A 24,850-nucleotide genomic window follows, 5' to 3' on the forward strand; every position below is an offset into this window, starting at 1 on the left:
TCTCTTAGACTTAGTCCTTCCTGGCAAACATAAACTACAAATCCCATGAGCCAAAGCAGCTCATAAAGCCCCTAGACTTCTTCCAGTAGTCTGAAATCCAGATTAAGGCAACCTGATCAATGCCTGAAAAAAACCCACTGGATTTCCCGCCCTGGGCTGCTTCTCTATTAACTTCCTATACCTTTAAAACCATTAGTCTGAGTTGGCTAAGGAAAAAAGGAAAATCGGAGTGGGAGTGGTTGGGGGTGGGTGGGTGTAGAAATCACCTGTTCTAAGAAGAGCATGCTCACTGAAGAGGGAGGGAGTGGAGGAGGTGGAGGAGAAAGGGAGGGAGGGGACGGAATCAGCCTGGCACAGCTCAGATCTGTTTCTTCTCTAGCTTGGGAAGCAGGAGCTGCAGCAGCCTGGAGGGATCTCTAGCAAACGTTGTTTGATACCGGCCAACATGGAGGAAGCAATAGCGGTAGTTACCTGCGAACAGGACTAATCCACTGGCTTCCGCTCCAGCCATCCAGCTGTGTACTAGAAGAAGGGAGGGAAGCCTGATCCTTCACCCGTGGAGTCACATCTGTCCGTCTACACGCCCGACAGCAGGAATAGGGGGTTATTTTCCCCATCTGGCTGCCTGCATCTAGGCTAAGAGGCACAAGAGGGTGGGGAGCTCGCCTCTGTGGACCCTCCCTGAGCCATGGGCAACGAAGCGAGCTTGGAAGGGGAAGGTCTCCCTGAAGGGCTGACAGCTGCTGCGGCGGCGGCGGCAGCAGCCGGAGGAGGGGACGGCGGGGCAGGGAGCACCTTACACACCATGATCCCGGCCGGCATGGAGGCGGATCTGAGCCAGCTGAGCGAGGAGGAGAGGAGACAGATCGCTGCTGTCATGTCAAGGGCGCAGGGGCTGCCCAAAGGAAACGTCCCCCCCGCCGCAGCGGAACCACCTTCTATGCAAAGGCATGCACAGCATTATATGTATACATATATGTCTATGCATACGTGTTACCGCTCCATAGGCACATATGTGTGAGCACGTATGTGTGAGTAGAGTGGTGCATAGATGTAACCTCCCTTTATTTTATTCTCACTAATGGGGTGGGGATACAGTGATCATGCCATCTGGATGGGTGAGGGAAAAAAAAAAAAAGGATTTGTAGTAGAGTTTCGCCGAAATAGCTAAGCATTACATTATTATGGGGTTTTAGTGTGGTTTTAAGTTGTAATTCTGATCTTTCAGATTCTTCTTATCTGGTAACATCCAGAGACGTTTCTAATATATTAATCTGGAAGTATTCCATTAAAACAACACGGGATGTGTTGTGAGCTAGAGTAGTATTTTTGCCTGTATCTTAGCTTTGGGAATGTCAGAAATTTTTTTCCCATTATACATAACAGTTAATGGCATCTTTAATAATACCTTCCGTTCTTCTGTGGTTGTTTCTTTTTCTTTTTCACTCTTAAAGGAAATCAAGGGGTATAGCTCGGCTATAACTATTTTATGAGAATAATGAAGCATCCTGTAGCATATACCAGTCAGTAGGTTAGTATTTTTCTGACATGTCTATTAGTATAATTTTAAATCTTACTAGTCTACCCCTTGTATATGCCAATGTATGACTTTATTTCATAAAAGTACATGTTGTAACTTTTATTAAATTGGAAATAATTTATATACATTTTGTAACATGCAGTATATATTTACGAAAAGGTTACAAACTCCTTAGTTACCTTCCTTAGATAAAGTAAGAGTTAAATGATTAATAGTAACTCCTCACTTTCTTCCTTCCTACCGCCAATAAATTATAATTTTTTTCTTAGTAACAGTAAGAAGTGTGCACAATCATGGACAGAATGCTTGACCAACCCTCATTATTGTAAACAGGCTCACCACCTCTGGAAAAAGAAAAAGGACCACTTCCCTATCCATGGTCCTGAAATGAATCTTCCTCTTTTCACAATCTGGGAAAAAACATTGGTCCCCCCCCCCCCCCATAGGGAAGGTGACTAAATTTGAAGGAAAAAAAAAAAGAGACCAGGGCATAAGTTATCATTTATTTATCTGAAATAAATAATATTTTAGTTTGCTTGTGATAATATGGTTTTATTGAAAGGATAATTGAAATAGGGGATTAATATATATGCATACATACATACACAATACATACATATACATACATATGTGTGTTTAGGAGAAATGTTGAAAATATTTCATGAAAATTTTATTATTTTAATATTGAACACTTCCTTTCAAAATCTATTGAGACGATTCTTTTTGATTAAAAACCTTAATATACCAAGAAAACTACTATTCCCATTAAACTTGTTACTCCTCTAACTTTGTAAAATATGTGATTTCAACAGTATTTCAGAATATTAGGAGACTGTTTTTGAAAATCATTCTAGTTTTTTTCTGTGTCACTTATATTTATTGAATATTTGAATTATTAGAAATTATGAATGAGGATTCAATATTATTTCTTAGACTAATATTAAATGTTACAACTTCTTAGGAACATAGAACTGGAAAGGAGATTCTTAATAATTTACATCCAGTTCTGTGATTTCACAGATGAGGGAACTGAGACCCATCTGTCTTTCAAAATTAATTGGTAATACTCGCTGTGATTTTTATTTTTTCTTCTAACTTCTGTTCATGGGAAAGCTTAAAGAACAGAATGTTAGTCTATGAATCTATATGTAACAGATATAATGTTTTTTTGCTTTAGCCACAGCCACATAATTATCGCTTGTACAACAATTCCTATGACCAGTATGCTTTTCAGTACTAAGATATTAGTGTCAGATAGAATCCACAGAGAAGAAATATATAAGCTTTCTGATAAATACATTACATTTCCATTTTTCAAAGATATAGGCCTCTGTAAATGGTTTTGATTTGTTTCTCTTTTTTTAGGAGGCTATTAGCATAATTAGAGCACACAGTTACCCTCAGTAATGACAAAAGAAAGGAAACAGATACACAGGTACATGTAACCTGTGTGCACAAATTCACACATATTCACACCTCTGGGTTACAGATTGACTGTCCTAAAATGTCCACAATATATTAGAAAAAGCAGCTAATGTAACAATGTCACAACATCTTCATATATTAAAAATGTTTGATAATATCAGCCTCAAGGATTATTTTTGTGGAGGTAAATTATAATGATAACATCTATAAAAATATATTGAGAAAGTTAAGGCATTATATTATTATTAAGTGACATTAGTCAGATAACAATCAGATGTGATTATGTTTCATTTTTTGGACTTAATACTTTAAACATTTTGTTTGCTTCAGTTTTTTGTTGTTGTAGTGGTTTGTTTTATAGTATCCATATATTTTACCTTATGTGAAAAGCACATACTCATTGGCTTATGAAGAAGCAGCATGGTATCATGGAGTGAGGTCTGGAGTTAGATTGAAGAGACTTAGTTTCTATTACTGACTGCTATTAACTAGCTATTGAGAACTTTGGGAAAAATAATTTATTCTTTCTGGACTTCAGTTCCCTCAATTTGGTGATCTCTAAAGATCACCTTTGGTTCTCCAATTTTATGTACCTCAGCACTCTAATTAAAGCTGGGAATCTGTAAATGGTATTGGATGTTTCTGATGGTTTTTTTTATATCTCTCTAGCTTAAGACAGCTGCCATTAGGTCAGCTGTTTAATATGCCAATTCAAAAGATATGCACATTCATTAAAATTATTATGGGATATTTTCCCCCTATAGCTACCTGTCAGGAGAAATAATTTAAATTTCATGATAAAAGGGCATTGAAATCAAAAGAAGGGCCAAGCATGGGGAGTTAGATAGCATGGTAGAAGATTAGAGGTGACAAAGGAAGTGCTCTTGGTTATTTTGATCACTTGTATACACATGAAAAAGAAAACAATTTTGTTATTTTTCTTAACATTGTCTTCAACTACAGATGGGTCAGTTCCAAAGCACTTTGCTGAGAGTCATTTCTAATTAGTAGGATATTGTGTTAGAAATCTGAGGTTTTCACTGATACTATTCTCCTTTGATATTCTGTTGAGCATTTCTCTCAACCTCTCTTAGGCAATGGCTGCAATTAACTTGGTTTCTCCTAGAGTGAGATAATGTCCATGTTTTAAGAGGAATATAGGATGTACTTATTTTTAGTTTAGCAAGTTTAAAGTAGAACTATGGGATTGAAATTTTTTGGAGTGTGGAAGGCAAGGCAATTGGGGTTAAGTGACTTGCCCAAGGTCACACAGCTAGTTAAGTGTCAAGTATCTGAGGTTGGATTTGAACTCAGGCCCTCCTGACTTCAGTGCAGGTGCTCTATTCATTGTGCCACTTAATTGCCCTGGGATTGAAATTTTGATCACAGCAGTTGGGGAAAGGTTGTAACACAGTAGATCATTTATAATTCAATAAGCTGTCTTTTTACCTGTTATTTAACTGCATAGGTGCTACATTAAGAGATTATTAACCACCAAACTATGATTGGCTGGGATGTACATTTTAAAGATTTTTTCTGGTCATGTAATTATATCTCCATTTAATTTCCCCTTATTTTACACTCTAGTAATATCACATTTGACATCTATTAGGTATTAATCTCCCTCTTTCTTTTGCTCTCTATATCTATAATTATAACAATTAATAGTAAATACTTCCAACAATGAGGTCAATATAGTAGTGTATATATTTTCTAACAATGAAGAGTCTTACAGTTCATATAATTAGTGTTTCTTTTTAATCAATGAAGCTATAATTGCTGGTGAAAGTAACTTTCTGTAACAATGCTAGCTATTGTTGCAAGCAGGTCAGAATTTCAGCATGGCTTTTTGTATACTTTCTAGGCAACTCATATGAGTTGGGTGTTATAAAATAATCTAACCATAAGAAAGTAAAGTTTCCTTTGTTGAAACTTCATTATAAAACTCTTTTCTATCAGCATATGATTCTCTATAATGGTGGTTTGTCAGGGATTCTGTTCAAGGAATTTTATTTACTGAATTACTAAAATAATTTTTATTAAATTGGTATCAACTATAATGCAATCCCAGGGTATGGGTCCTGAGAATGTCATGAAAGCTCCAAAATATTCTGAATGAATGCCTTTTATCTGTGTTTTTTCCCCCTCAGAGCAGAGCAGCCAGAAATGTTATCTACATTAACACAGAGAAATTGCTATTTGAAAATACCTTAGAGTTGAGAATTTCAATTCAGTAATTGTATAATAATTTGCTCTAGGAAATTACTTTCCTTGCCAAATACTCCAAAAAGGTCAGTCTTACCCATAGCTTATGCTCTGAACTGAATATGATTTGTATTATTATAACAACTAACAATATTTTTAAACAGTGACCAGTGTAAAATTTGAACATTTAAGTTTTGAAATACTAAAGCAGTTTAATGATCTGTTAGTTTTCCTCTTAATTGTTTTCAACAATTTCTATAAAATTCTTTCAACTTTTTCTTGTTTAGTTAAAATGAATTAGGATAATATCACTGAAATACTTAGCAGGCATTTTAAGTCCTAAGGAAAGAGATAGAGATGCACTTGATAACAAGGCGACATTAAGTTGAAGAAGGTGGCTTAGTATGTGTTGAAGTGAATGATTTACCTATCATAAAGTCAATTATTAAGGTAAATTAAAAACCCCATTTTCCCCCTAAAAACTTTAGAACCTCTTTGACTTATTTTATGTTCATAAGTTATGAGATATCCTCCCTCCATTCGAAACTTATGAGTTGTATATCTTTTTAAAAATATATCCCATTTGAGATTGTACTCTGATTTATTGAAATCTCTATAGAATGAAAAATAATAAAAATAATAGTTCATAATTATATAACATTTTACATCTTACAACAAAAGATGTTATTCCCATTTAAGAAGTAAGAAAACTGAGACTCAAAAATGCTAAGTGATTTTCTGTTTTATATTTGTAGGAAGTAATGAAACCAAAATTGAATGTAGGACTTTAAACTTGTAAGTTTAATTCCCTTTCCATTGTATAAAGAGAAACAGGTAAAGAATTAATGTTCAAATGATGTTAAGATGAAAAAAAAAAGCTTGCTAGAAATTTAAAACTGGACGACCTTGGAATTTTCATAATTTGAAAGTAAGATAAAAGTTTAGATTTTCTTTTCAACATTTTAAATAAGGACTATTGAAACATACTATTTTTAAACCTGCTTCTTTCAATGTGATTATCAGTACTGGTAACTTCCTTTCAGTGTTTTATTTAACAATTTTGTGTGTATTAACTGGCATTTATTTTATTTATTTTTAGCATCAGTTAATTAAATATGTAAAATTCAATTTTTATCTTCCCTTATTCTTTGTCAATGAAAAAGAGAATAAAACCCTTTTCAGCTGATATTCATAGTCATATAAAACAAATTTCCCTTCCTCTTAGAAGTAAGTTTGTAAGTTGTATTTCTATGTATATTAGACTTTTCAGTTGTACCCAACCTTCTACATAGTTAAGTAATTTCTTGGCAAGATGAATTTGAGCTGACTACTAAAATACTAAATTTAAAGCTCACAGATTTATCCCTCAACAAGTAAATCTTCAACTTTGGTATTCACAGAACTTGAGGGCTTTTTGGTTGTAAGTTTTGGCTGTCAGTAAACTATATTTGTGTGAATATAGCACTGACCTGAGAGTAAAAGGATGTGGGTGCTAACCTTGGCAATGCCAATGCCAATAATAATCTTAATACACTGAAACAAATCACTTTTCTCTGAATTTCACTGTCTTCTTCATTAACATGAGATAGTTAGACCAGGTGATGTCTGAGGTCCATTCTAGCCCTAATATTCTTTGATTCTAAATTGCTTTGGTTCATTTTTCATGAGTCTTTCTTAATCAGAGAGAACAGTTATTCACTGAAATTAAAAGGCTACTCATTTACAAAGTGCATATTTGCAATCTAATTGATTCTATGAGAATGAATGTTTTTCAGTACAGCATGTTCTAGTATCATCTCCATCAGTATAATGTCCATTATTAAAAAAAAAAGAAGTTAATGTCATGGATCCCTGTAGAAACCAAATGTATTGGGGAAAAAAGACCAGCCATTTGAATATAATTATAGATGTTTGAAAATGCATCATGTCATCAAAACAGTCAAGTAAAATCCATCTTTTATATCTTTCTGTACCCTGGAAAGAAATGTTATAAATAACTGGGAAAGAAGAAGTAGAAGGTAGTTAACTAGGAAATTGTTTATTATCCTTTAGTACCAGCAAGCAACAAGTATAAACCATATTGTAAACATTTAGGAAAATGATCATTGTGGAAGTTTTTGACTGAGCAATTCATAAAGTCTTTTCTAGGAGTAGACTGCTTAAACTCATTCTTCAGTATTAGCTAGACTCCAGGAGACATCTCTGAGGTTTTTTCATTCTCATGACTTATATATGAGCAACTTTTTAGAAATCCTTCTCAATTTATGCCATTGTCATGGGTAAAATTAGTATTTCTAGGAAAGCTTAATTCTGAAGAGCTTGTATAGGAACTCTAACTGTTATCTGGAGCTAATTTCAGTACAAAATGGACTTCTCCCCTCCACCCCCCAGAATTTCAAATCCTTAAGTTTTGATAGATATATCTTGCAGGAATACTGTGTAAGAGCAACAGAGAATCATGCATATGTTCGTGCACACATGTACATGTGTACAAGAATTTAGTATACATATGTAGCCTCCATTTTATTTTTACTCAAGATATTAGACCTCATAATACCATGTATGGGAATTACCATCCCTCCTTTTCTCTGCAGCTAATTGGGAAATGGCCATAGGCCTTGTAGACACTTAACTACCTCTTTTCTGCATTTCATAGGAATCCTAGGATTTTTCAGTTGGAAGGGACGTTAGAGAACATCTAGTCCAATGACCTCATTTTGTAGATGAGGAAACCTCAAAGTAAGGGCATGACTTAAAAGTATTTGATAACCTGGTCATTGATATGCAGCAAATTAGAGGAAGAATAGTGTCAGCTACAAAGCAAATTTTAAATATAATCTGAATTTATCTAGTTATTTAAATTTACTTATTAGATTGTTTCTATGTTGTAAATATAGTCAACCCAATTTTAGGAATGTCTACTCCATCAATATACTTAACATTAGAATTGCTTATATTGCTTAGAATCCCCTAAGAATATAAGCTTGCTCAGAATAGGGAATTTTTCTATGTTTACTCATGCAAATTTACAGTGTTTACAAATACATTCTTTGTATTTGTATGCCCAGTGACTAGCACAATACCTATCACATAGTAGGTGAGCAATCAATGTGTATTGATTATTTGATTGGTAAATCCCATTGTTTCATTTCCCTTTCTTCTTTACTGTACCAGGAAACCAGAGTTTGATATCAGTCATCATCCAAAGCAACCAGGGAAACCTCCAGATCCTGGGCGTCCTGGACAACCCACCCTCAGTAAAAGTAGAACAACAGACACTTTGAGAACTGAGCAGAAATCCCCTGGAAGGAGCCCTTCTACTACTAGCCTGAGAGAATCAAAATCTCGAACAGATTTTAAAGAAGAACAAAAGTCAAGCATCATGCCTAGTTTTCTCACAGATTCCAACCCATTAAGTGCTGTCTCATCTGTTGTAAATAAATTTAACCCTTTTGATTTGATATCAGATTCTGATGTATCCCAGGAAGAAGCCACTAGGAAACAAAAAGTTGCTCAGAAGGAACAGGGGAAACCTGAAGGTATCTCAAAGCCCACATCTCAACAGCAGTCCCCTAAACCAGTTACAAAGGCACAAGGCCCTCCCAAAGTTGCATCTCAGCAAGCTGGTACTACCAAATCAATACCTCCTCAACAACCTGGAAAAATTAAACCTCAGTCTCTTGGGACAGGAAAGCCAACTCAAGCTTTAGGGCCTACAGAAGAAGAAGCTTCACGATCAGAACAGGCAAAACCACCACTTCAACAACGAGGTCCAACCAAATCTCAGCCTGACCCTGTAAAATCAGATCCTGCTAAATCAGTATCACAAGGCCCATCCAAAATACTTTCCCAGCAACCAGGGCCTACAAAATCACCTGCCCAACAGCTAGACCCCACAAAACCACCTGTTCAGCAGCCAGGCCCCACAAAACCACCCACTCAGCAGGCTGGGCCAACAAAACCTCCCACTCAGCAGCCTGGGCCAACAAAACCTCCCACTCAGCAGCCTGGGCCAACAAAACCTCCCACTCAACAACCTGGGCCAACAAAACCTCCCACTCAGCAGCCAGGGCCCACAAAACCACCCACTCAGCAGACTGGGGCTTCAAAGACCCTCACCCAGCAGCCAGGGACCACAAAACCATCTACCCAGCAGCCTGGGCCTCCAAAGATGCCCACCCAGCAGCCAGGGACCATGAAACCACCTACCCAACAGTTAGGGCCCACAAAACCCCCCTCTCAACACCCAGGACCAACAAAACTCCTTGGTCAGCAAACTACAAAACCATCAAGCCAACAGACAGAGCCTGGAAAACCTTTGCAACCACAACCAACTTCATCTCCATCTGCAACATTGACATCAGCACAGGGCCCCCCAAAAACCTTTTGTCCTCTTTGCACTACCACGGAACTTCTGCTACACACTCCGGAAAAGGCCAACTATAATACTTGCACTCAGTGTCAAACAACTGTCTGTAGCCTGTGTGGGTTCAGTCCCCCACATATAACAGAGGTCAGTACATTTATTGTAGTCTCTCTTTCTAGAGTTAGTGAATCTAGATAACATTGCCTTTATCATGAAATGGTATTGTCATGGTTTTAATGTCATGTCACTCTTTATCAAACACAGGATATAAAGATGGAAAGGGCATTAGATAACATCTAGCTGAAACCCTTTCCTTTTTACATGAGGAAAATGAAACCCTTAAAAGTTAAGTGACTTACTTCAGGCTGTATATACAGGTGTTATATAGCAAGTTGTGATTTAAATAGAGATCATGTCTAAAAATCGTTACTCTCTCTTCTACTCCACTCGGCTGAGCATATCTTTTTTTTTAACGTGACATTTGTCATGAAACAATACATAGTTCTTAGGCACATTAATGTGAACTGTTCTCAGCATTATTGGTATCAATTCTGACATTTTTTTCCTGAGGTGCTCTATGATTTTCAGACAGTTTGACTGTTAGTTTTGTATCACCAATCACAAAGTTTGTTGAATGCTGTGCCTACTGTGTATCTAGCACCATGCTGAGTGTTATGTCTCTTTTTGTCTAAAAGTAAAATTATGTTGTTTTAGTAGATGGTACATCCTTACTAGAGGAGAACATATTACATAGCAAAATCATGAGGCCAACCATGATGACATAGCAATTTGTGAAGGTGGCAGTAGTGATGGTACCCTAATTAAATAAAAGAGGGATGCTACAGACTTGAAAATCTAGATGAAAATCTAGGGATCTGAGGTCAAGATGGTGGACAGGACCCAGTTTATTTTCTACAGTGAATGGAATATCCCTGAAGGAAGGCAATGACATTGCCTAGTCAGGCTGGAGAACAGCTGGTAAAGGGGCAGACAGTGCATTTTTGGGCCTTGGAAACCAAGTTAGGGACAGACAGTGGAGTGGATCAGCCTGAACACAATGAGTACATTCCAATTTAAAGCCTCCTACAGTTTAAATATCCCCTGGAGAGAAGGCTTGTGCACGATGGTCATAATGAATAAAAATCAGTATTATTGTTATTAATGATAAATCTTATTTCCATTTGTGATCATAATTGTTTTATTTAGTAATGATAATGTATTTTCAGAAGGTGTCCCCTTAATATATTAGAGTATCATATTATAATGTAGCTTCCTACTGTCTAGGTTGTTGTGTCTTAATACTAATTGTTAGTAATAAAATGGTATTTATATAATGCTTCAATGTTCATGAAATACAGTACTTTCCCCAAAACATATAGTGAGTTAAATATTACATGTTTTTATACTCATTTTACAGTTATGAAAATGGAGGCTTAGAAAAATTAAGAGCGTTGCTCATGTTCACAGTTAAATTGTGCTAGAACCAGGTTTCCTATTACCTAAGTCACTGATTTGTTGTTGTTTTTTTCTGTCATGCATCTACTCTAGCCAAAAGTAATTATTCAATCAATACACTTTGGAACTAGGGACCTATCATGTATTGGTCACAAGATAAAGATAAATGAGACATTCCTGACCAATCATGTTGATTCCTAATTTCTAGTAGAGTTTTTTCATTGCTATTTCACATTGTTATTCACAGTTATTTCATTGGCACTCCTATTGCTAAGGCACTACTGCCTTTAATAAGTGATACTACTGACCGTGTAGAAACCTGCCCCTCCTTAAATCAAAATGGGAAAGAGGAAAAAAATAGAATTCACAAAATATGAATTTTTTGCCACTTTGCCACATCACTCAGAAAAAAAGAATATTTCAACTTGATATTACATTCATGCCCAGAATTCATAAGACATGCCTTTTCTTCTCAAAAAGATATGTATTCAGATGGCAATATAAAGTAGAATGGGAAGTAGGAAGCTGATTTAAGGATTTTTGCACTGAAGAATGACATAGGTCTAGTTATGCTTTAGGAAGATTAATCAGGTTGTAATATTTCAGATGGATTAGAGGAAAGAAAAATTGGAATTTGGATGACTGGTGAGAAAGCCATTTTATTAGTGCCTACTAGAAGCTGTTAGGTCCTACACACAGTTATTTGGTGGTAGGGAATCTGGTTTAAATCTTAGGACTAGCTGTGTGACTATCTTCAATCTTTTTTGTAAAAGAAGGCACAGGACTTCCATCAAGTCCTAAATCATATGATCTTAAGATGATACTGATAGGAATGTAAAAGATAGGACTGATGTGAGATATCTTGTTAGTAGATGTGTTACGATTTGATGACTGATTAGATATGGGGGTTAAGGGACAAGTTAAGAATGACTTTCAACTCTGGGTGGAGAAGTGACAAGTTTGTTAAGCAAATGACTATTTCTTACTTCAAATAATTTATATTCTCATTGATGTGGGTACTTTATCCAGTGCTACTCAACTACAATCCACCTACATTTTATTTTAGGAAGCCTTTACCAATGTTTTTCAATACCTCTTTCATCAGCCCAATATACTTTAGGTCTTCATCTTGGTAACTTCATATCCCATACATATCTGTTGAGCAAATGGTTCATCAGTCATCTTCTGATCTTACCACAAGATTGTTCCACTTAATATTATGGTCATTCATCCCATTTATGTGGCTTCCTCCATGTAAATCACCATTGGACAAAATGCTCACTATCTTTACCTACAGTGACGTCTTGATGACCGCTAATTTTGATTCTTTAGAGATTGTGCGTAGGCTAAAATTCATGTTCTCATAGTTTCACCAAAAGAATATTGGTTTTGAAAATGTGGATTTTTGTTTCAGGGAGAAGCATGTATTTTTCAAAGGACTGCCTAATTCCCCAAATGTAATTCAACTTGTTCTCTTTCCCTTCTTGGATTCTGGGCCCATATTATGGTACTTTTTTGCAGTCACTGTCTGAAATATATGTATTAATGTTCTACCTCACTGCATAATGCATATTGATCCTGAATATCATAGTATGAATAATAGGTACCTTTTCATTCTCTTGTTTTTCCTGGTTGCTTAGCCTGAACTTTTTTAGTGGTTGGGAATCTCATTCAGAAGTCTTTGTAATATCTTAGAACTTGCTGCAGTGAGCATAATGTTATTTGTAAACAGCATCTGAAGAACTTAATCATATATAGGGAATTTCTCTACCATTTGGACTCTGCTGTTCCTTTTCCACCTTTGGTGAGATATCTCTCCCTGTTTTATGTTTTACTTCATCTTAATTGGACCATTAATGAAAGTTATCTTTGCTATGTCTCTCAAGAAATCCTATGTAATCTTAAAAGATGCATAGGAGACACATTTGAGAAGAGCCTTTAAAGCTCCATTTTTTTTCTCTAAGAAGTCAGATGTGTTTTTATATTTAATAAACAATAAATACTGGGGGATATTTTAGTCTCTGAACTAGTAAATAAGTTATATAACTGTAAAACCATAGTCTGCTGTAGAAGATTATTTGAAAAAGACCTCATTTTTCATCAAGTATGTGCTTGCTACACATGTAGATTTTACTCATAAAGATTTTTGTAGAGGTGGAAGAATTAGTATTTTGGCAAGTTGTTACTGGCATCTTCTGAATTAACTTTTTGTTCTTTTGATTGTAGTACTGTTTGAATTTTTCTAATAATATATGGTATTTGCCTCTTTCACATATCTTGAGAGGCATTTTTTCTATGCATTTATTAAGAAGCTATTATTTACCAGACACTGTGCTAGGCAGTGGGTATACCAAAAATAAAAGTGCCGGACCTCAAGAACCTTACATTCTATCAAGGGAAGCAACATCTACACAGAAGAGTAAGTATAAATTAGACACAAAATAGATGTAAGATATTTGGGAGAGGGGAGGACTGAAGGGAAGGCCATAATTTGAATAGATTTTATGTAGGAAGGCCACAGTTTGGATAGATTTTGTGTAGGAAGTGCCACCTTGAACTTTAAATGACATTAAGGATTCTGTGAGGCAGAGGGAGAGAGGGCTGTGTACTGAAGTGCAGCCTGTGCAAAGAGATGGAGAAGGAAGATGAAATGTCACATGTGGTGAATAACCAAGTAACCAATCTAGTGAAAACATAAAGGACATGAAGGAGGTTAAGGTGAAACAAGCGTGGAAGATAGGATAAAGCCAAATTGGGAAGGACTTTCAAGGTTAAAAGGAAGAAAGCTTTTTAAAACTTTTTTTTTTCTTAGAAGCAAGAGAGAGCCACTAAGCTTTTTTGAGCAGGAAGTTGGCATGTTTAAGACTTGCTTTTGGAATATCAACATGGCAGCTATGTGGAAGATTGATTAGAAAGAGTAGAGACTGGAATCAGAGAGACCATTAAGAAGGCTATTACAATTTTCTAGGTGAAAAGTTATGAGGACCTGTTGTAGAGTAGTGTCTGTGTGAGTAGAGAGAAGGGGATGGAGTGAGATATTGTGGAAGCAGAATTTACAACAGTTAGCAACTGACTAAGGAGTGTGGTAGAGTGAAAGTTAGGCATGAATTTAAGGTTTTCAACCTGCATGATTGGAAGGATAGTGATGCTTTTAATATAAATATGGAAATGAGGAAAAAGGGAAGGAAGTCTGGAGAAATGATTAGTGAGTCCAGTTCTTTACCTGTTATTTGTGAGATGTTTATGGGATAGCTGGTTAATATTTCCCATTAGCAGTTAACCTTGTGGGACCAGAGTTCAGAAAATAGATTGAAAATGAATATGTAGATCTGGGAGTCATTTACATTGTTGAGCCAATGGAGAGGGATAGCACCAATAGAGATAATACAAAGAAAAATAGAGGACCCAGGACAGTGTGCTGGGGTACAGCCACACATAGAAAGTGACACATGGGAGGTTATGCAGCACTGAACACTGAAAATGGCCAGCCATGTAAGGCTGAATATGTCACTAAAGGAAACCAGGAGAGAGTGGTCTCACCAAAACCCAGATTGGATACTCTCTAAAAGGCTTGGCCAGAAGCCTAAAGTGTCATAAAATTATCTAGTAGGATGAAACCTGAGGGGAAAAAAAACAAAACTATTGTATTTGCATTGTGGGTTGTGTTAGAACAGTTTCTATTGAGTGATGGATGGAGTCAGATGCCATTTTGGAAGATGTTGAGAAGTAAATGCCATGTAAGGAAGTTTAAAGTGCAAGTGGGAAAACAATTATTGCAGAGGTAGTATGGTGTAGTCATTAAAAAACTGGTCTCAGACTCAGAAAAACCTGAGTTCAAATCCAGCCTCTGGCAGTGTGATACTAGGCAATACATCTCCCCTCTCAGTGGCTTCCAGTTCATTTTCAAAGCCTCTAAGTTACAGAGGCTGACAGTTAATGAAGCAGACCTGCATTAGTGGAGAGAATTTCCAAACTGGTAATAACCTATTCCCATGAAATAACAGGGCTGCAGCACTTCCTCTTTAGACCACAAAGGTATACACACACACATATATATATATATATATATATATACATATATTTTTTTCCATTCAAATATTTTGAGAATAATCCTTCAACATCTCCAGCAATCTCCTTCCAGCACAATTCTCCTCTGTCTGTACTTGATCTGGTTCAGCAGTTCTTGTTCCGATTTCCCTTAGCATAATTTCCATTTTATTACATAGAATATATTAATATATTAGAGTCCAAATCTGGTGATTTTATTCTCAATTGTGATAGAAATATTGATAGCTGTCTTCCATTGCTTTGGTGTTTTTTAGTCTTATTTTTAAGTGCTCTGGAAATATTTCATCTTGCTTTTTTACAATCTTTATTACTCTAGCCTCTGTAATTAGGTATTACTGCTCGTAATGATCCACTGTTCCCCTCCATAAAATCTTGAAAATCAGTTTATATTCCATACTAGTTTTGCTTTAGATGAACATTTCTCCCTACTTAGCAAGGAAATCAAATAAATAATTTTTTTTCTAAGATTTCACAGGAAATGTTGATGGTATGGGTTGATATCTGTTCTATTCATTTCCAATTTTTAGCAGCAATAGTTTATTTAACTAGGTTAAGTTGGTTATATTTTAATCAGAACCCATATCTTGTCATCTTTATCCTTCTAATGAGCTCTGATCCAGTAGGTCACTGGTCTATTCAAGAGTGCAGAACCTGCAGCCTTCAGGCCATATGTGATCCTCTAGGTCCTCAAGAGTGGCCCTTTCATTGATTCCAAACTTCACAGAACAAATTCCCTTAGTAAAAAGATTTATTCTGTAAAACTTGTACTCAGTCAAAAGGCTTCATGCAAGGACCTAGAAGGCCACATTTGATTTCGAGGTTCCCCACACCTCTAATTGTACACAAAAAGAAGATTCAGGCTCTGATTATTGTGTTGTTCCTGTCTATGTAGTCAATTTCATGGTTTAAAAAACATATTATTTGGCACTTTCACTGTTTAGCAATTTCTGTCTCTTTTCTCAAAGAAAGCTTTGATCATATAAAAGTGTGAACCTCTGAGTAGATTATGTCTTTTTTGTTTCTTGATGAGCCACATAACTTCTAGTTAACAAAGTATACTAACTTTAAGTCTACTTAGGCTGGTTTATGCCTGTTTGTGCTGTCGGGGAAAAAGTTATAAAGGATGCTCACAGTGGAAAAAAAGAGATCATAAGCTATGAATTCCTTGTGATAACTGCCTGATTCTAAATTTACAGGTTGTTTTTGGAGTCTGTTGCTGTTAATTAATTAAGTGTATCAGGAATGCCAAAAAATAAGGTTCCATGCCTAACTCTCTCCTACATTTCAATGTAACTGTCATTTATTCATCTTCATAGTTCTAAAACTCTTTGTGTGAGTGGATAATTATTACAAGAATACCTTATTGAATATTATACAACCCAGGCTATTGTAATTATATCGAAAAACTTAACTTTATTAAGTACTAAATATGCAAGAAATTATACAAGTACTGGAGGGTACAATGGATACAAAGAAGAATAAGAAGTGTACCATGATTTCAGGGAGTTTGACAGTCCAGTGAATAAGATACAAGTTGTACATTATAAACTATGACACTAAATTTTATCTCATTAGTCCATTGGAGAAGTACAAACCAGATACCATAAGGGATCTGTATAGGGAGAGCTTATTTCTGACTTTGCAGTAGCAGGTAATGAGATGGGCCTTGAGGGTAAGATATCAAGAGAAAAAGAAGGGATAGTGATATGGGATAGGAGATGTAACATTGGATGATTTTATTCTAACACAATATAACCTTTGAAAATGAAAGGCTGTTTTCATTTTCATCCTTGTATCCCCAGCACTGAGCACAGTGCCTTATAGGTTGTTGTTGTTCAGTCATTTTAGTAGTGTCTGACTCTTTGTGACCCGACTTGGGGTTTTCTTGACAAGGATATTGCAGTGGTTGGCCACTTCCTTCTCCAGCTCATATTACAGATGATGAAACTGAGGCAAACACAGTAAAGTGACTCGTCCAAGGTCACATGGATAGTAAGACTCTGAGGCCACATTTGAACTCAAGTCTTCCTGATTATAAGTCTGGTGCTCTATTCATTACACCACCTAACTGTACCTCTTATACATTGTCGGTCCTCACAAAAATTTTGTTGAATAGTGTTGATGGCAAGTAATTTAGGTTAGTAGGAATATAGATTAATATAGTACTAGAACTAGAGAGAATTTTGAAATTATTTTATAGATGATAAAATTGAGACCTTCAAAATGGAAGAAACTTGATCAAGGTCACAGCTAGTAAATGTCATTGTTTGACCTGAACCAAGTTTGTTGACTTCTAATTTAATATTCTTTCTGCTCTTGCCATGTGGTACATTGGAGCCAGATTGTGGATGGTCCTTAATTTTATTTTTAATGAAGTGTGAACTATATTTCTTAGACAATGGGAATGCATTTTTAGTGTTAGAGTATGATCAGACATTTGTACTAGGAAGATATACTTGGCAGCTGAGTGTATGATTGATCAATGTTCAAGGAGATTGGTAGTAACAGAACTATTAGAAGGATTTTTTAAAATTTTTTAAAAATGTATTTATTTTTAGATTTCAACATTCATTTCCAGAAGATTTTGATTTAAAATTTTTTTATTCCCTGTCTTTCCTCTACCTCCACCCCAAAATAGCAAGCTTACTGAATACCTCTTCCCCCAATCTGTTCTTTCTTATATCCCCCCTTCACCTCCCTAACTTTCAAGTAGGGAAGATGGGTTTCTATACACTAATACCTGTATATCTTATTTCCCATTTGCATGTAAAAATTTTTTTTAGACTTCTTTTTTTAAACTTTGAGTTCCAGATTTTTTCCCCTTTTTTACTCCTCACCCACCCCCACTGGGAAGATAAGCAATTCAATAGAGATTGTACATGTGTAGTTACCCACATCATTTCCATAGTAATTACATTGTGAAAGCCTAACTTTATTTCCCTCCATCCTATCCCACCCCCCACTTAATCTATTTTCTCCTTTGACCCTATTCCTTTTCAAAAATGTTTGCTTCTAACTACCCTTTCCCCCAATCTTCCCTCCCATCTATCCTCCCCACTCTTATCCCCTACCACCCTATTTTCCTGTAGGTTAAGACACCCTATTGAGTGTGAATGTCATTCCCTCCTTAGGCCAAATTCAATGAGAATCAGGTTGTCCCATTCCCTTTCACCTTCTTGCTCTTCCCCTCCATTGTAACAGTTTTATCTTGCCTCTTTTATATGAGATAATTTACACTAATCTATCACTCCCTTTCTTCTTCTCCCAATAAATTCCTCTCTCACCTCTTAATTTTATTTTTTAGATATCATTCCTTAATATTCAACTCAGCCTGTGCCCTCTGTCTATATATACATAAACATACAAATGCTCACACTCACATATAGATTTGTATATGCATACAACCTCCTATACATACATACATGTATCTATATACACACATGTATGTATATACATAAACATATGTATACATATATATTCCCTTCAACAATCTTCGTACTAAGAAAAGTCTTATGAGTTACATTTATTGTTTTTCCATGTAGGAATATAAATAGTTCAACTTTAATAAATTCCTTATGATTTCTTTTTCCTGTTTACTGACTCATGCTTGTCTTGCTTCTTGTATTTGAAAGTCAGATTTTCTGTTCAGCTCTGGTTTATTCATCAAGAATGCTTGAAAGTCCTCTATTTCATTGAATGACCATATTTTTCCCTGTAGAATTATATTCAGTTTTGCTGGGTAGGTGATTCTTGGTTTTAGTCCTAGCTCCTTTGACCTCCGGAATATCATATTCCAAGCCCTTCAATCCCTTAATGTCGAAGCTGCTAGGTCTTGTGTTATCCTGATTGTGTTTCCACAGTACTCAAATTGTTTTTTCCTGACTGCTTGCAGTATTTTCTCCTTGACTTGGGTACTCTTGAATTTGGCTATAATATTCCTAAGGGTTTTCTTTTTGGGATCTTTTTCAAAAGGTGATCATTGAAATCTTTCAATTTCAATTTTCTATAGCCCTCTGGTTCTAGACTATCAGGGCAGTTTTGCTTGATAATTTCTTGAAAGATGATGTCTAGGCTCTTTTTTTGATCATGGCTTTTAGGTAGTCCAATAATTTTTAAATGATCTCTCCTGGATCTATTTTCCAGGTCAGTGGTTTTTCCAATGATATATTTCACATTGCCTTCTATTTTTTTTTCATTTGTTTGGATCTGTTTTATAATATCTTGATTTCTCATAAAGTCATTAGCTTCCAATTGCTCCAATCTAATTTTGAAGGAGTTATTCTCTTCAATGACTTTTTGAAATTCTTTTTCCATCTGGCAAATTTGACTTTTTAAAGCATTCTTCTCCTCATTTGCTTTTTGGGCCTCTTTTGCCATTTGAGTTATTCTATTTTTTAGGGTGTTATTTTTCTTCAGTCAAGTTGTTGACTTGCTTTTCATGATTTTCTAGCATCATTCTCATTTCTCTTCCCAATTTTTCCTCCACTTCTCTTACTTGATTTTCAAAATCCTTCTTGAATTCCTCCATGTCCTGTAACCAATTCATATATTTCTTGGAGGCTTTTGATGCAGGTATTCTGACTTTGATGTCTTCCTCCTGCTCCATGTCTTGATCCTTTTTGTCCCCAAAAAAGGATTCAATCATCTGTTTGTGCTTCCATTGCTTGCTCACATTGGCAGCCAATTACTTGACTTTTGAGCTTTTTACCACAGTAGAACTCTGCTTCCAGAATGGAGAGAGCTTTGTTCCAAATCGCTGGGGTTTTTGCAGCTGCCAGAGCTGTTAGATGGGTGCCCTCTCTACAGCTCCCACATGCTCTGGCTCACTCATACCCCTGGACCACCACCCAAGATCGCAATCTGGATCCAAGCAGGTCAAAGCACGAGTGCTTAGCCTCTGAATGGTCACTTGGTCCCCCACAGTCTGCAGGCCAGGAGCTCCAGAAGTATCCATGGGAGCAGCTGCAGCCACCACGGCTTCCTCTGCTTCTCTCTCCAGAGGTAGCAGCTGGACCTCACTCTTCTATCCTCCCCTGGACCAACCAAGTTCCACACTGACCTTTTACTTTGTCCTTGGCATTTATGGATTGAGAAATCTGGAAACTGTTATGGCTGCTGATGATTTAGTCTCTTGAAGTCTGCTCTAGCTGCAGATTGTTGGGGCCACCCTGGGGCTAAAACCCCAGCTCAGGTAGTACTGCCCTTGGCTCTCAGCACTCTGGATGGACCCTTCCTGCCAGTTTGCCAAGCTGCCTTCAGTGGGAGATTTGTTTCTCTGTGTCACTTTGTGGGTTATATAGCTCTAAAATTTGTTTAGAGTAATTTTTTACATGTATTGGAGGAGGTGGAAGCCAGAGATGCACGGAAGTCCTTTTTCTACTCTGCCATCTTGACTCCACCCCACTATTAGAAGGTTTTAATGAAAGCATGGATTAAAATAGTGGCAGTTGGATAAAGGTGAGAGAAATCAAGGACACATCTACTAACTGAATGTATACTTGGGATGAGAGCGATAGTGGACTTAAAGGTGACTCAAATTTTAAGACTGAATTAGTTGAAGGATAATGGTGCCATCAAAAGAAAAGTACAACCTATTATTATTCTTGATTTTATTTCTTTACATAGTTAATTCTCAACTCATTGAAAGTCTAAATTCTAATTCTACTGTGCTATTGAAATTTTTGCAAAGGTTATCAATAATTCCTTGCTAATTTCAGTGGTGCTTTTCAGTTAATATTATGTTTGACCTTTATAGTTTTTGACATCATTGATAACACTTTCCTTCTAAATATTCTTTCATCTCTTTGCATTATACTGTTGCCTCTTTAATTATTCTTTCTTAATATCATTTTCTGTTTTATCATTTCTAAATTATCTTCTTTCTTAGTGTTTTCTCTTTTGGTGATCTCAACTATTTCTATGGTTTCAATAATTATTTCTTTAAAGAACACATACACGCACATACACAGACATACATATGCAAATAAATACACATAATAACAACATTAATCTGACCCCAGATATCCAGTCCTGAATCTTCACATTTCTGCAAGCTATCTCAGCTTGATGAATTTGAGATGCTGACAAAATAATTTACAAGATGGAATTCATCATGTTTATCTCAAAATTGCCTACTCTCTAGACTTCTCATTTCCATTCCTGGATTCACTATCCTGCTGGACAAACAGGATAATAATCTTGGCATCATCATTAACTCTTTCTCCCTTCTCCCCCCACAAGTCCCTAGCTGATAATTTGTTAAGTCTACCTTTATGATATCGCACACATCTCTTCATAGTACCATATAAATAATAGATTTAGAGCTAAAGGGGACTGTGAAGCCATCTGGTCAAATCCCTGTGTTCTACAGACCTGGAACTGAACATGGAGAGGAGGAAAGAAAGAAAGAAGAAGGGAGGGGAAAAGAATGTATATAGTATACTAGTGTGTACTCTGCATTAGGCACTATGGTCTTTCTTTTCTTTTTTTTTTTTAATAAAAATGTTATCTCATTTAATTTTCACAACAATGCCATGAGGTAGGTACTATTAGTACCCCTGTTTTGTAGTTGATGGAACTCAGGCAACCAGAGCTTATGTGACTTGTCCAGGGCAACACAACTAGTGAATTTCAGGTCTTCCAGTCTTTTGGCCCAGAGATCTAAGCACTACATTATCATCTGCCTCTGGGCAGTGATCAACCTAAGGTCACACATGTAGTAAGCAGAACAGTTGGAATTCCAACCATATTCCTTTGCTTCCAAATAAAGTGCTTTTTCTCCCTTGCCTATCCTTTCTCCCACATACATGGCCAGTTTACTAATTATTATTGCCTGTAGGATCTACCTTCTCCAGTAGTTTGTTTGTTTTTTGTTTTGTTTTGTTTTTTACAACTGTCAAAGTCTTCTTAAGATACAGGGCTGATCTAATTGAAAAATCTCTCAATGGATCCCTATTGCTGCTAGAATGGAATAAAAACTATTCAGTTTGCCTTTCCACCATTGGCTCCAACCCATCTTTTCAACCTTGTTTTATTTTATTTCCCTTCCTGCACTCCATATTCCAGTTAAACTATTTACTGAAATCATAATTCCATCTCTCACCTCCGTGCAACTGCTCAGGCTACTCTGCATACCTCCAGTACACTCTCTTTTCTTTCTTTCATAACTCTTGTCTTACTTCAGGGCTCAGATCAAGGATGACATGCTTATTGAAATATTTCCTTATCTCTCATGTTAATGCTTTCTTCCTTCTGGAAATTTTCTGGAGCAGTATACTTGATCTGTTCATAATATGGAACATCTCTCCTTGTGAAGTATAAGCTCCTGAGGGAAGTATAGTTTTTATTTTTTCTATATATCCCTAGCAACTAGTGTGATACTTTTCACCTAGAAAGACACTTTGTGGTTGTTGCAGAGAAGTAGCATGTCTTGCTGGATAAAGACCTAGCCTCAAAGTCAGGATCACGTGGTCTCTTCTACAGACTTACTAGTAAGACCTTACGCAAGGTCTCATAATCTTGTAGGTTACACATTGCAGAACAGCTGCTGATGTGCACTGATATAGTTTCCTCAGTTCCCTACACCAATGGAAATTTCAGGCCTGAAAAAAAAAGAGGCTCGATAGGGTGAGTTCTCGAATTGATTTGGATTGCCCATTCTGAAGAATTCTTGGTTAAAAGCTAGACATGGCATAATCCAAGACTCTAATTCAGGCTTCCTCACTGGGGAGCTTTGCAGATGTGGGTAAGTCACCTGACGCCTCTGCATCTGTTACCTCCACTGTGAATCAGAGCAAGCAATGTTTTTTCTCTCTGTCTGATAGAGTCTGATAGGGGCAGTTAGCATTAAGTAAATATATTAAAATTATAAACTTCATGTAACTGTAAGATGTTAGAATATAGGAAGACATATGTCTTATGAATGAATTACCTCCTAAAAGTTTATGTTGTCAAGTCAGACACAATTAAGAATGCTGGAATATGCCAGTCACTACGGTTAGTGTTGAAGATACAAAGAACAAAGTGAAACAGTCCCTGTCCTCAAATAACTCACATTCTATTGATAGAGAAAACATATAAACGAAAGAAGATAGGAAGTAGATGCAAGATTGTTTGGAGGGCTATACTAATAGTTGGGAGAGGAAGCAGGAAATACTTCCTTTAGAATGTGGCATTATTTTCCCCACAAAACAATGCCACAATGTAATGTTTTCACTATACTATGAAATGGATAACTGTGTTTCTAAGAGAAAATGGTTTCAGAATTCCAGCTAAAGATTAAGGGATCACATATCCTCCTATCATGACAATCAAAGTAGAGATTCTTATAGGACCTTTGGTGGGGGGGGTTGCAAGGAGGCAGTGTGGAAGCTTAATAAGGGAGGCCGGTGGTCTGATTTTTGTCCAACATTATATGGAAGTAGCAATGTAGAATATAAGGTAATCATGTGTAGTAGTATATTCTTAATGATCTTTTATGGGCACTATTAACTTCTTATGTCTTAAAAACTTTTTTAAAATTTCTTAATTCTTAACCGTCTTTTAAGAGGATATAGAAACCCATAGATATGGATTGATATCTTCTAATATAAAACATAGAGAAGACCTCTATGCAAACATAATATTGTTTTACTGAATGTGGGAAGTGCAGTCATTCTGTAATTGTTTTATATTTGGGAATGAATTGGGTTGTCCCTAGGTGGAACAGATATAACAGCTCCGGATTAAAATTATTTTCTCGTGCCCTTTCACTAGTCTTTCATAAATTTGTAACCACTTGCATGAATTTCCAAATTACCTGAGAAAATAAAACAATATTTCCTTTCCTTGCACGTACTAACTGATTGGAAATGTTATGCACCTAAACTCCATTTTGCCTTAATATTGTTACTGTATTCCAAAACAATCATTAAGGGCATTTGCAGTTGTGAAAATAAAACATCCCCCAATCCCAGAGATAAATATTTAGTTCCTTAATTCTAAGATGCCTACTTCACAAAAAAGAAGGTTGATTTATCTGAGGCAGTGAACTTAGTGCTAACTGTCTTTTTCCACAAGAAGATCCTTGTCTTCTCTCATCCCCTACATGCCCATCTAGAGAGGTATAAAAGAGTGGCTTTAAATTGAACTGACTTGTGTGTATTGAGACTAGAATAAATGAAATACTAAATGAGTCCTTACTGTCTTCTGGTATCAGCCTGAAAATGTGTTCATAATGGTTTACAATTTTGTCGCTTCTTTCACATTTGTTGCTCTCAAAGCATAAATAAGAAAGGTGCTATTCACTTTCTCTTTAGTTTTCAATTTTATTTTTGATAGTGCCTGGCATATGGCCTGAGGTAGGATGGATCTAGGAAAACTAATGCATATTAGTTTATTGGACAGCAATCTGTCACAATCTAAGCATTTTTACTGATATTGTATATTTAATTATATTTGATAGATTTTTTTTATCTTTACATCATAGTGATTTCTGGGAGAGGGAAAAAAAAAGTTTCCTTCCTCTTCAGAATGAACTTTCCCTGGTAACAAGGAAAAAAAACAATTAAGTAAAACCACATAATACAGTGACCACATCTGATGAGTTATATACCATTATGCTCTGCTTGTCGTCTACCACCTCTTGACCATGAGGAGGGATGTGTATTCTATCTATTCTCAAAGACCATGAATGATTTTTTCCTGTTATTCAGAATCCAGCTTCCTTTTAGTGGTCTTTTCATTTCCCATGTAGTAGTCTGTCTGTCTATCTATCTATCTATCTATCTATCTATCTATCTATCTATCTATCT

The 24,850-nt window shown here is 36.1% G+C and overlaps 1 protein-coding gene across 1 annotated transcript in view; it reads left to right on the top strand.

Moving 5' to 3' along the window:
* The first annotated feature begins 274 nt into the window (after positions 1-274).
* LOC138176022 (protein piccolo-like) overlaps positions 275-24,850 on the top strand; it is a 591,004-nt gene continuing 566,428 nt past the window's right edge. Inside the window, exons 1-2 of the mRNA XM_069106747.1 lie at positions 275-948; positions 8,345-9,683. Coding sequence (XP_068962848.1) covers positions 689-948; positions 8,345-9,683 — 1,599 coding nt within the window. The 5' untranslated portion in view covers positions 275-688. The remainder of the gene's footprint in view (positions 949-8,344; positions 9,684-24,850) is intronic.

This window comes from Petaurus breviceps, unplaced genomic scaffold (assembly GCF_028583685.1).
Source record: "Petaurus breviceps papuanus isolate PSGF00001 unplaced genomic scaffold, PetGlider_PUasm1.0 80, whole genome shotgun sequence".
NCBI classification, from domain to species: Eukaryota; Metazoa; Chordata; class Mammalia; order Diprotodontia; family Petauridae; genus Petaurus; species Petaurus breviceps.